Genomic DNA, 13,290 nt, shown 5'->3' with positions numbered 1-13,290 from the left:
CAGATAGTTTCTGTCCGTCACTATAGCTATTGATTCAGAGATCAAAAGGGAATATTATTTAAATGAACTGTAAATCTAGGATATCACTGTGTTCATCTCTCTTTGAAATGTATAGCAAATCACCTGAGACTGATGGAAAATGAGCAATTGCTTTAGGTGAATCTGTATAGATAATTATTGGTGATGCTTAGGAAATGGGTCCTCTTCAAAGTCCCCATGAGTGCCTATTATTCGCCTATGGACTCCAAGCTGTGCCTTGGGCCCCAATCCTTTTTATCTCAGATCTGCTTGAGGCTTCATACAGGGGAAGCTTAAACCCAAGATTGAGATCTCCAGTCCTAATCTGGAATCACCCTGAATATGAACATTGGGCTATAACCTATGGACTATTTCTGAAATAACTCTTTGCAACTACAAAGCTCACCATCTCCACTATGGATCTAATCTCAAGAACTGTACTCGTGTGTATGTAGTGTATGTATATAGACATTTTAGTTCAGTTAATAAGAATTGGGTGTCAGCATATATTTGGGTAAGATCTGAAATATCCATTAACTTGGAAAGTAATGTGTCTGATCCTTTGGGATTGGTAAAATTTTTTGTATGATTTGACTTGGGTGTCTGGGTCGCGGCCTAAGGCTGGGTTACTTTAAGGAGACTGTGTTATTGTCTTCTGGATAACCAGTGAGGTATTATAGAAGCTGTTTTGTGCTGGCTTGGTAAATCTAAGTATTGGAATATCCACCAGTTTTGGGGATCGTCAGCTCCATTCTTTGTAGTTCATCCTAATTGAGTGACCTCGGTTGTCTCCCCTGGGACTCTGGTCCAAGTTCCGAACACAGTTTAGATTACAATATGACCATATCTCTTGTCAAAGAAGCAATGTGATGTTGTTCAATGATGGTTAAGTTAACAGAAATCCAGGAGTGCTTGGCTCTTTTTTTTGGGAGCAGTGATGATCATAGCAGCATTAGTTATCTGGATCTGAAGCCCATACAGGTGGATTTAGCATCGATGTATTCTAGCTGGGTCTCGGACTTGTTCAGTTTCAATTGCGTAGTGATTATTCATTTTTAGGGTAGATAATTTGAATTTTGGTATCCGAGGTGCTTTCCATACACTTTTTACTCTAAAATGGAAATTTGCAGAGAATAACTTGTATTCGGTGTTGCTGAGCTCAGCAGACCAGTAAGTCTGCAAAACTAATGTGGCAAAGTTCCTCCTCTACCTTGATGGGTCCTGTGCTTATTGGCGGATTTGCTTACCTCACAGATTCACCCTATGGGTTGGGAAGCAGCCCAGAGACCTTCCCCTCTGGTAGAAGCCATAGTCCAGGTCAATTGCTCCTGTGTTTGATCAGGAGTTGGGAGGTTTTGGGGGAACCCAGGCCCGCCCTCTACTCCGGGTTCCAGCCCAGGGCCCTGTGGACTGCAGCTGTCTAGAGTGCCTCCTGGTACAGTTATGTAACAGCTACAACTCTCTGGGCTACTTCCCCATGGCTTCCTCCCAACACCTTCTTTGTCCTCACCACCGGACCTGCCTCCTGATGTCTGATAACGCTTGTACTTCTCAGTCCTCCAGCAGTGTGCCTGCTCACTCTCAGCTTCTTGCATGCCTTTTGCTCCCACTTCCTTGCACACACTTCCTCTCCTCTGGCCTGACTGGAGTAAGCCCTTTTATAGCATCAGAGGGGCCTTAATTAGAGTCAGGTGCTTAAGAGCCTCACCTGACTCTTAGCCCTTTAATTGGAGTCAGGTGTTCTCATTAGCCTGGAGCAGCCCCTGCTCTGGTCACTCAGGGAACAGAAAACTGCTTATCCAGTGGCCAGTATAACTCCTTTCTACTACTCTGCTGTTCCCAACTGGTCTGGGTCTATCACACTAACCAACAATATTATAGACTGTAATATAAAGCAAATGGTAGAATCCTAGAATTTCATTCATAATAAAACTCTTAATCACTTGAATTTTTCCCTCCTGATTCATGCTATTTGTACACAAACCTGGAGGCTGTCTTAAATTATTTCATCTCAGATAAAAAGTTTGAGTACACTTAACATCAAAGAATCCCACTGCTTCTGCTTAGATAACTATAGCTTTATAAAAGATGCAAACATAAAGAAAACAACATTGCAAGATACAGCAACTTCCTAGCCAAACATGCATTGTCAATTGTAGAACATTATTTCTGTTCTCAGAATAAAAACATAAATGCAATAAAATAGTTCAGTACATAAATAGCAGCAAAGAGTCCTGTGGCACCTTATAGACTAACGGACGTATTGGAGCATGAGCTTTACTTTTCTGCTTTGGCTAGCAGTCTAATATTTTTGGACCAGCAGAGACATAAACAATACTTTATCACTGTAAACACTTACTTCTGTGAAAACAAGAAGCCTTCTGCTTCCTTGGGCTGAAACTTTCTCACTTTGCAGGTTTTTTTGGCAGCTGTCTGTGGGCTGATGTTTGAAAACTTCTGTGCCCCTTCAAATATTTATTTTTAGACTGTTCTTTAGAAACTCTTGCCATCCATGATTAATACACCTTTCTCTTATTCCTAAATTTTGTTCCCTCTTTGGAATGTATTAGACCTTTATTTTTTAAATTGAGTCATCCTTAACATTTGGTAAGGTTCCACAAAATTGGTTAAATTAAGAATCTTTCTTGTTGCTACTCAGAGCATAGTATGTGAATATTCCTGTCCCTAATTGAGGCCGAGAGCTTAGTAGGATTTTTTTTAAATGACATTGTTATGGACTGTAAATTTTTTATCCTCACATGTTGTAAGTGTATCAACTTTTACTATGGGCTGTATCTGTGTGGGCTTAAATACAACTATTGCCTGGGCTTTCCCCTATGGGAAAATGATCTATTATGGAATTTATTGTGCCTTCATGTAAACCAATTAGCACTAGCTAATGCCAGAGACAGGGTACAGGACTAGATACCCTCTGGTATGGCAATTTGTTGTGATACTGAACTAGCGGTTAAGGAACCAGCAGGCTGGTTGACCTGAAAGCAACCCTTAGGAGGACATATTAGAAGAGTATTGAAATGATAAACAGGGCCATTGCTTGTAGATGGATAACAGGGCCATGTTACATAGACTAGAGTGCTAGGTATGTAGGTCTGTATTGTTAGAAGATTAAAAGTAGATAGTAATTATATTTGTCTGTGTTTACCTATATCTTGTTAAAATTTTAACAGGATCTATTAGCCTGTAGGTGCTAAATTTCTGTTCCTGCCTATAATGTTGCATTGCCATGTTCTATTGATTCAGAGATCAAAAGGGGATGTCATTTAAATGATACTTGTGGTGTAGTAATATTGCCTTAATTCAGGGGTCGGCAACTTACGGTACGCATGCCAAAAGTGGCATGCGAGCCGATTTTGCCTGGTACACGGCTGCCAGCCGGAGTCCTGGCCGCCGGTCCCGCTCAGCCCACTGCCAGCTGAGTGAATGGAACCTCAGGCTGGCAGGAGGCTGAGTGGGGCCAGCGGCCGAGACCCCAGACTGACGGCAGGCGCGCCCCCCGGCTCCCCCTCACTGCACTCAGGTTCTGCAGCTCCCAGGAGTGTGAGCCACCGAGGTGCAGGGCCCTGAGCCTGCTGCGGGAGGGGCAGCAGCACTGGCTCACACTCCCGGGAGCTGCAGAGCCTGAGCATGGCGAGGAGGGAGTCAGGGGGCACATGTACTCTCCAGGGGAGTTCAGGGGGTGGGGAGGGGGGAACCTGGTCTAGGGAGCAGCTCCTGGGCACACCTGGCCCCTGAGGTCTATAAAGGCTCGTTGGGATTTGCCCCTTAAGGAACCGATGTGCGAGGGGTGGGGGGGGGCGGCACAAGGCGGAAGTTTCGCCTAGAGTACAAAATATCCTTGCACCGGCCCTGCCCCAGGGAGTGTGTGCACCCCAGGTTAAGAACCACTGCACTAAACGGATAAGATCTTCATCTTAATTTAATTTTAAATGAAGCTGTTTAAACGTTTTTAAAAACTTGTTTACTTTACATACAACAATAGTTTATAGACTTGCAGAGAGAGACCTTCTAAAAACATTAAAATATATTACCAGCATGCGAAACCTTAAATTGGAGTGAATAAATGAAGACTCGGCACATCACGTCTGAAAGGTTGCTGACCTCTGCCTTATTTTCTCTTTGAAATGTGTGATTCTGCATAGTAAAATTACCTGTGAACTGTTTGAATGATGAATTGCCCTATTCTAATGAATGCAACTAGTTACCAATGTATGCCTAGGAAACAAAGGTTAGCTTCAGAGCAACAGTGTACATTACTTATTCTTCATCCAAGGAAGGCCTGCTGTGATCATTTGCTGCCAAGAAGCTTATTCGCTGAGCTTCAAGCTATAAAGGAAGTTTTGGGCCTGATCCTTGCTGTCTCAGATCTGCTTAAACTTTGACTTGGAAAGTCTAAACCCCGTAAGACTGAGGTCTCCAGTCTGCTCTGGCTTAACCCTGCAATTTTCATGGAAGAATTTGAACAAACTCTGCACATGGACTGCCTATTGGACTATAACCTTTTAAATTGATTCCAGAATGATTTTTACAAATCAGCAGCCTCATCATTTCTGCTATGAAACTGACCTAAGGACTTTACTCATATATCTGTATGTATAATGATCTTTAACCATAGAAACTTTTTTTTTCTTTATTAATAAATCTTAGATTTAGTTAATAAGGATTTGGCAGTAAGTGTGTATTTGGGTAAGATCTGAAATATTCATTGACCTGATGGGTAATGGTCTCTTGGGGTTGGTAAATCTTTATATATGGTGAATAAGGTTTAAGCCTCACTATATTAGACTTGGCTGTCTGGGTGGGAGCCAAAGGCTGGATTGCTTAAAGAGAACTGTGTTTTGGCTTCTTGGTAACCAGGAGGACATTACAGAAGCTGTTTGGTTACCAGCTTGGTGAAACCTTATTATAAATTAAACCACCAGTTCTGCGGATCGTCTGTCCTATTATTTGCAGTTTGCCCTGAATGAGCATTCTCAGTATAGCACCTCCAGTGACCACAGTCAGAGACAGGATACTGGACGCTGGTATGGCAATTCATAGGTTAATTCATTTATTAGGCGTTGACGTTGTAAGCTTGATTCTCCTCTCCCCCCTACTCCCCCCCAACCTGGCCACTGTTAATTTTACTCATTTATTTTTTCACACAAGTATCTTAGCTTCTGCTGTTTCCTTTACTTTACTTTTTTTTATCTAGGCTTTGATGACTGGTAGCATACCTGGCTTCATTGATGTTATCATGAACCTTAATTCTCCAGCACTCTCGGAAGACAACCTGATATGGCAGGCAAAAACAGCTGGGAAAAGAATAATCTTTTATGGTGACGACACTTGGGTTAAACTGTTTCCAAAGCATTTTGTGGAATATGATGGAACTACGTCATTTTTTGTGTCGGATTATACTGAGGTAAGACACTTTTACAAAGTCAAATTATATACTGGGCGCACAATTTTTTCAAACGTTTAGTGAGTACTTTCTTCTCAAAAACCATCGGCCATGTTTTGGAGTATGCAAGACATTGGCTACTAATTGAAAACTGGACAAATATACCCTATTTTTAAAAAGTATTCACAGTATGAAGCTAGGGATTTTGCTGTTCCCATGAATTTCATGTGGAAGGTGCTTGGATACTATAATCATGGGGGGGGGGCAATAGGAAACACTTAGTATAGCTGCATGCTCATTTAAAAAACAAACAAACAGTTTTTCCAGGCCTAATTAACTTGAGAAGAGTAAGCATATGCCATTTCATTTGTCCCTTAATGTGCAGGAGGTCTGTGAATAACTCCTCTTTAATATTCATGTGATTTACCCACAAAGCTTTGTAGTGGTGGGAGACTAGATCATTTTGTGGAATTTTAAACAAAGCTAGGCATGTTTTCAGTCCACTCTCCTATCCCATAGAACAAACCAATATTAAAAAGTCTGTTAGCTGCATGATCAGAGATCCTAGCTATACTATCAAAAATACCCAGTTTTGTCTAGATTGGCATGTGCTCTAACATGGCTGTGTAGTAGCATAGGAGGGATGAAGGGTTCCTTCCACTGGTGCAGTCCTGAAAAGGCTACCCATGTTGCAGCTTTGGGTGCTCATGCAAGCCCAGGGGCTCCCTCCTCTGAGCAACTGATTGCAGAAGGCCAGGGGTGTGGTAGCCAGCTGGCTGCGTGGGGGAAGTGTACAGCTCCTACATGAAAGAGTGCTTCAAACTATTCTTCCCTGCACACCAATTCCATTGCAATGCAGGAGCCCTGGGAGGAACTGTGTTTCTTAAACAGAATGCCTCTTTGTGCTCCCATGGGACAGTGCAGTGGCATGTTGGCCCCACATAGGGTAACATGCGGATGTAAGCAGGCTACTGCACTGGTTTGTTCCTTTTACATAAGCCTGTTTGTGCTAAACTCTCCATCTTGTTCTAAAGGATCAGATTACAGTGGCAGGGATTGAACGATTTCATGGTCGGAAGTCTGGGACTAGTGGCAGTCACAGCATTGAAAGTTTGGTTTCTCACAAATCACCAGCAACAGAAATTAATGCAGTTGAACAATAGAAAACAAGGTCTCCTGCCGCACCCCTATGACCTCCTCCCCCCCCTCAGATTGCCCTCTCCTGGCCAGTTGTATAGCTTTGCACCTTAAAAATCATGTAAGTCTAATTACTGTGTTCTGTTCCCTCCCTTCATTTCTGACATGAATTTAGTGGCTTAAAGGACTACCCTAGTTAGAACCAGTGCTATGTGCCATGCCAAATTTGTAATCCCATAGTTCAGACAGTATTAGAAAGCATTGATTTTGTATAGCTCCTGTGGCTTGTGCAATTATTTTAGCAAAAAGGGAGGAGGGAAATAATCAAGTTTTTAAGTCACTTGTTTTTGTGTGTTGAATGTTACACTGGAAAAATGTCCACAATTTCAGTTAATATTTGGAAGTTGTAATTCCTTCTTCCAGTAAACTGAGAGACCGTTAGGTGGCTGCTGCCATGAGTATTTTCTATTTCCGTGTTTGAAAGGCTAACTCTCTTCTTTCTTGTTAGGCCTGCAGGAGTTAGTGGAAATGGTTTTTTCACCTCTTAACTACATCCATTGCTCCTCTAGAAACGTTGACATGATCTGAAGCTTTCAGTGTGTATTATTCCATTGTTACAAGGCCTTGATTGCTCAGTAGACACGTTAGTATTGAACTGAATGTTTACAAAGATTTTCTTTTGAAATGAGAAGAACTTAGAATGAATGTAAAACTCAAAATGGGCTGTCAAACTCAGTAGAAAGCTTAAAAACTTTAAATTGTATCAAGAATGAATGGGAAGGGAGGGGCTGGGCTCCTCTAGTGAAAACCAGTAGAAGCACAGAAGAGTTAAGATTGGAAACAGTACTCCCTACTGACCAGTAGGGAAGGAGACAGAGGTGAAACACAGGGGACTAAGGGAGGAAAATTAGTCAAAAGGTTAAACTTTTTTTTTAAGAAAAGGAATGTCTTTCAGTGGCTTGACAGACCTGTTATCTTTGATTTTTTTTGTATATATACATTCTTATCTGTTTTGGGGTCTCTTCAGCTGAAACGGGTGAAGTGGGGGCCAAGACTTTTAAAACTGGGTACCTACAATTAAGGTTCTGGGCTTCAAGCTGATTTACACAGCACCCTGCAGTTCTCACATAACTTCTATGGAGCTTGAATGTGTGGTGCCAAATTAAGCAACTTAATTTTCCTTTACTTGTAGTAGAATAGGAAGATGTGATTTTTCTAAAATGTTTTACTTTCGTCTACAAGGTGGATGATAATGTTACCAGGCATTTGGATAGTGTCTTAAAAAGAGAAGACTGGGATATATTAATACTTCACTACCTAGGATTGGACCATATTGGTCATCTGACTGGACCAAACAGCCCTTTGGTGGGACCAAAGCTTTATGAAATGGATAACATCCTCAAGAAGATTCATACTTCACTCCTCTCAAAGGTGAAACACTTACTTCTGGACGCAAATCTAATAGTGCTAGACTAACACTGCTGTAATATTCCTGGAAGACTAAGGTGATAGTTATTTCAGTATACTTCAAATTGGCATGTCTTACTCCCCAGGCAGTATGTCATGCTGTAGCAACAGTTCCTGTTTTTAAAGATTTTACTTTCACAACAGATATTCTTGAGTACACTGGCCAAGACTTGAAAAGCAGGTGCCTAAAGTTAGGTGCCTAAAGGCATATTTAGGCTCCTAAATATAACCTGCTTTTCAAAAGCGGTGGTGAGCACGCATGAGCTGCTATCGAAATCATAGGAAGAAAAGACTGTCAAAACTGTGCAGGATCAGGTCTTACTTTAAAATGTTCAAGTTATTACAATACTATACAAGCACAATCAATCTAATGTGACAAGGGGTATCAACCTAAATAACTTTCATTTGGGTGCAGTGTATTTCCATTCTGCGGTGCTAGCAATTGTGCATATATTTCAAATCAGTGTTAACACACAAGAATGCTCAGTTAAAGTTCAGCTATAACTAACACAAAGCTACAAAAATGAGGAAATGAAGTTAAAGCATCCAACAGAACTCCACTGAAAGCTGCTACTTTGCTACCAGAACCATCATGTGCTAGGACTCCTGGGGTTGTTCTGCACCAAAAAGTTAAAAATTCTGCGTATCATATTTTAAAATTCTGCAAACTCTGCATATTTTATTTGTCAAAATAACACTATCATCATGCCAGTTTCACTCATTTTAGTAATTTATTTCAAAATACCTGTCAGCAAGTATGTCTCTAACAATATAGACAACAAAAAAGATTCAGGAAATGTTTTTTGACAAATAGATTCCTTACTAGGCATCTTAGTACAGAATTTTGAGAAATAATTCATTTAATCCACAATACAGAAATGTGTTTCCTGCACTCTTCGGAAGCAGTGAAAAGGCTTGGGGGAGTCAGGGGTAATGGAGGAGCTGAGGGAGGGGAAAGTAATTGCTTGGGAAGGAGCCTGGGAGTGAACTTGGAGGGTTTTTGGATATGGGTGGGAAAAGTATGGAACAGTTTTGGCTTTTTTGGGGGGAAGGGATGGGATTGTTCTAGAGTTGTGGAGCCTTTCCCATGCAGATCCTGGTTGACTCCTAGCCTCTCTCATTCAGTCAGGCACATCTGCCCCTGTCCCCACATGTCCCTGCATCTCCGCTCCCCATTCAGCCAGGCATAGCTGCCCCGTCCCCTTGTGGTCCTGCATCCTCACACCCATTCAGCCCTGGCTCAATGTTAGCCCCTCACTAGCTCCTGTGCTCCTGCCCCAGTCTGTCCTCCCCACTAGCCCATCTGTGTGACACCCCCCCCACATCCACAGCTGCCTTGTGTACCCTGCTCTGTCTATCCACCCCATATGCTGTGCCTCCTCACCTGGCTCCCCAGGCAGGGTGCTGTGAGGAAGGCAGCCTCCCTCTCTACAGCTGCTCTGGCCTGTGAGCCAGCTGCCCTCTCTTCTGGTGTTGCATCGGCCCCGGTAGGCAAAAGCTGTAATTACAGCATGATCCCTCTTGCAGCTTCCCTTTGCCTTCTCGTCAGAATCAATTACTCTGCTGAGGGAGGGGGAAATCTGTGGGAAACATTAATTCTGCACTTGTGTAGTGGTGCAGAATTCCCCCAGTAGTACGTTACTGTAGACATACTGCAAACTTAACTCTGTCCCAGCACGAATGCCAATTTCCCAGCACTTCAACATCAGCACCACCACAAATAGTTCTGTCTTCATCACCTCTATCCTTTCTGCGCAGTTCTGGGGAATCACACTCCTTAATATATGGTGTGGGAGGGGAAAGTGGGTGCTGGAAAGCTATTACCCTTACTGGGGCAGAGTTATGGTGGTGTAGTCTCTGTGGTAAAGTTTGTTTCCAGGTGGAGGAACCGAGAGTATATACGGTTGAATGACTTGACTTCATTTCCTTGCTCTTATGCTTTTGTCGATATGATGTGTAATGAAATTTGAACTGACAGTTTATGTATTTTCCAGTCTTAAGATTGAGAGGATCTCTAGCCAAAACAGTGTCTACTTTCATGAAGCCCAGGATTTTTGTGGAAGTGCCCGGCAGAAAAGTCAAAATCCTCAAAGCTATCTAGTTGGCTCAGGAGCTTCACTAAAATGCTTTGAAGATTTTCCTCTGTAACACAGCACAAATGCTCATGGACTAGAAAAACAATTCCCCTCCACTCTATAAGGCCCCTGTTTTAGGCAGAGGGCACAGCTGGAAGCATGTGACAAAAGCCAATATTATACTGCAATCCTAATGTTCAAAAATGCAGCTGAATTTTTCCTGAAAACGAATTTTGTGTGTTCTACTTAGGTGGTTTTATTTTGTTGTTTGTTTTTTTTTTGGTTGACTCCGAGGCTGGTAGTTTCGGAAAGGCTCTTCTCCACAGCAGCACCTCCGTTTGCGAAGAACAGGACTAACTCCTGAGCTAGCTCGTTACTCTGAAAGATCCTAGTATTTGTTAGAGTAGCTATTGTTTTGTCTCGGATCCTTTTCTCTTTTGAAACCATTCGTTTGGCTCAAGAACGCCACACTTGATTTGCAAAAAGAATAGGAGTATTCGTGACACCTTAGAGACTAACAAATTTATGCTCTTTTTTTTTTTTTTTTTTTTGAAAAAAGAGAAAAACTTTAAGAATTGGGGTTTTTCATCTGCTGTTCTTGCTTTAAAACTTCAAAATTAAGGAGAAGAGTGGAAGCAGTCTCAAAATGCGGCATCCTGGCAATGTACCTGTACTGCAGTCAGCAGCTGCTGAGTGCATCTCTGCTAATCTGCTCTGGAAGCAGAGCCATTTTAAAAACAAATTATTAAAGGAAAATTTTTTATTAAAATGGTAAAAAATAATAAAATTCTTCTGAAGCATGTGCATTTCTGATATTACTGGAGCCTTTTTTTTTTCTGCGAGTTGCAGGAAGAAGAATCTTCTTTGCCCAACTTACTTATTGTGTGTGGTGATCATGGGATGTCCGAAACAGGCAGTCATGGAGGTTCCTCAGAGGAAGAAGTTCACACACCTCTGCTATTTATCAGCTCTGCTTTTGAAAAGAGAAATGGTAAGTGTCACGAATCCTAGTGAGTGTCCCTTTCTGGCCACCCATTAGGACTGCTGTGAGGGTCAACATATGTCTGGGTTTTCCCAGACATGACCTGCCTCTTCTTTTGGTCCTCTGATCTCTGTCCAGGCGGATTTTTGACATGTGAACAAGTGTCTATTTCTCCTTGCTCATCCTTTTTCCAACATTGATTCTGGTAGAACTGCAACTCCTGATGTGGCCTAATAGCAGCATGCATGTTTACTGGTTTACCACCCTTACTTCCATGCTGCTGTTGGTGGTGGTGCTGCGTTCAGAGCTGGGCAACTGGAGAATGGCAGCTGTTGGCTGAGTGCTCAGTTTCCCCAGTCGCAGTTCATCCTCTGAGTCCCTTTATAGACTACTGCTGGGGTCGTCTGTGTCTTTTGTTGTGTAATTTTCCACAGCTCTCAAACCCCCTTCCCTTTCAACAAGGGGAAGAAGTGTCTTCCATCCAGAACAAACCCATTTTCCCAAGACGCTTTACTCTGAATAGACAATTGTTCCGAGTGCAGATCACTTACCATTCTCTCTGGCCTGGTGGAGACATGACACAATCATGCTAATTCATGGTGGATCCACATACATGTAGGCTTTCCATGACATGGTAACTTCATGATACAATTTCATAAAATATCCACACTTCAGAAGTGGTACAGACAGAACCCCCACTTTGTCACAGTAAGGATGGAAGAATTTCAGTCTTTTAATAAAAAAAACCTATTCAGAACTGTACAATTGTAGGTGATTTTTAAACAGTCTTTTAGAATATGCTTTCATCTCTAGTTTAGTTTATAATGGCTCTAAACTTTCAGGTTCAAAGCTTTGTTATACATTGGTGTAGACCAGGGGTCGGCAACCTTTCAGAAGTGGTGTGCAGAATCTTCATTTATTCACTCTAATTTAAGGTTTCACATGCCAGTAATACATTTTAACATTTTGAGAAAGTCTCTTTCTATAAGTCTATAATATATAACTAAACTATTGTTGTATGTAAAGTAAATAAGGCTCTTAAAATGTTTAAGAAGCTTCATTTAAAATTAAATTAAAATGCAGAGCCCATTGGACCGGTGGCTAGGACCCGGGCAGTGTGAGTGCCACTGAAAATCAGCTCGCGTGCCGCCTTTGGCACCCGTGTCAGAGGTTGCCTACCCCTCGTGTAGATCGTTACGTTGCATAAGACACTTTTCTATTTACAGATAGTTTAACAAGGCTTTGCGTTAGTAGAGAAATAAACTGTAACACATTGGCCTTGTGTGTTTACTATCCTTGGTGTGCATTGACGTCCTGCTAAAACATGACCTCTGTGTTTTAGCCTCTTAAGAAACAATCTGTTTTCCATGTGGCCATCACTTTAGGATTGGCTAACTTCCTAAAGGCTTCAGGAGTCTAATAAAAGAGTCTTTTCTGAAGAGGTAGGCTGATTATTGGCCACTAGGAGACAAGATTGGAACTGAATTGCTGCTTGAAGTGAGTTCTGCCTAACCTTGCCTTTACCTGAGAAGAACTTCCTCCTGCCCTTCTCTTGTGCCCCAGATCGGGGTGGGGAGACGGGGGAAAGAGTAAATGTCCATTCCCGGTGCTGAGTGGGAGGACTAAAGACTGGAGTGATGGTGTTAGGAAGAGAAGTGGGGCTCTTGCTGTAGAGGGACAAGAGGTTGAAATACTGACAATGTGGATGCCTGGCTCCAATCCCGGAATGCAGAACGCTGAGCATGAGTGTAGTCATTCTATTGGTCAAGTTTCTAACTGTACGGCACTAAAGGTTTTTCTGATTGACACCACATTCCATTGTGAAAAGTGCATTAGTCCATAGTAAGAGGAAAAGGGGAGGGAATGTCAGTGGCTTGTTTGTGTTTATAAAGATATTTATTCCACGGTTTGCATAACTTTTAATTATGTTCAAACACTTTGTCCAAATAATCAGTTAAATTAAGTTACAGTGAGATAAATTTGCTCTGTCCCCTGCTCCCTGGCCTACCGCCACCCATTTGCTATGACATCTGACTTTCTTGCTTTTAAATCTTGCCCTAGGGTACTTGGCTTAGTCCTCTTGCTGGAGGATACTTCAGCACAGCTGATGCACTTCCATCTGCAGAGCTGGTCTCCAGCTGATGCACTCAACACTGTGTCAACAAGGGCAGTTGGGTTGCTTTCAGATACTGAAATAACCAAATCAAGAG

At 42.1% G+C, this 13,290-nt stretch overlaps 1 protein-coding gene across 8 annotated transcripts in view; it reads left to right on the top strand.

Annotated features, from left to right (window-relative positions):
* The window catches only part of PIGG (phosphatidylinositol glycan anchor biosynthesis class G), a 133,640-nt gene that overhangs the window by 15,774 nt on the left and 104,576 nt on the right, over nt 1–13,290 (top strand). For 7 of the 8 annotated variants that reach the window (XM_030566185.1, XM_030566183.1, XM_030566184.1 and 4 more), the window contains exons 3-5: nt 5,231–5,440; nt 7,799–7,987; nt 10,948–11,089. In XM_030566185.1, coding sequence (XP_030422045.1) covers nt 5,231–5,440; nt 7,799–7,987; nt 10,948–11,089 — 541 coding nt within the window. Of the gene's footprint in view, nt 1–4,434; nt 4,626–5,230; nt 5,441–7,798; nt 7,988–10,947; nt 11,090–13,290 lie in introns of those variants that run through there. The other variant, XM_030566186.1, reaches the window with a different exon arrangement.

The sequence above is a fragment of the Gopherus evgoodei genome, chromosome 6 (genome assembly GCF_007399415.2).
Source record: "Gopherus evgoodei ecotype Sinaloan lineage chromosome 6, rGopEvg1_v1.p, whole genome shotgun sequence".
In the NCBI taxonomy this organism is placed as follows: Eukaryota; Metazoa; Chordata; order Testudines; family Testudinidae; genus Gopherus; species Gopherus evgoodei.
The sequence above is the reverse complement of the archived record's forward strand: the minus strand, read 5'-3'. Positions and strand labels throughout refer to the sequence as shown.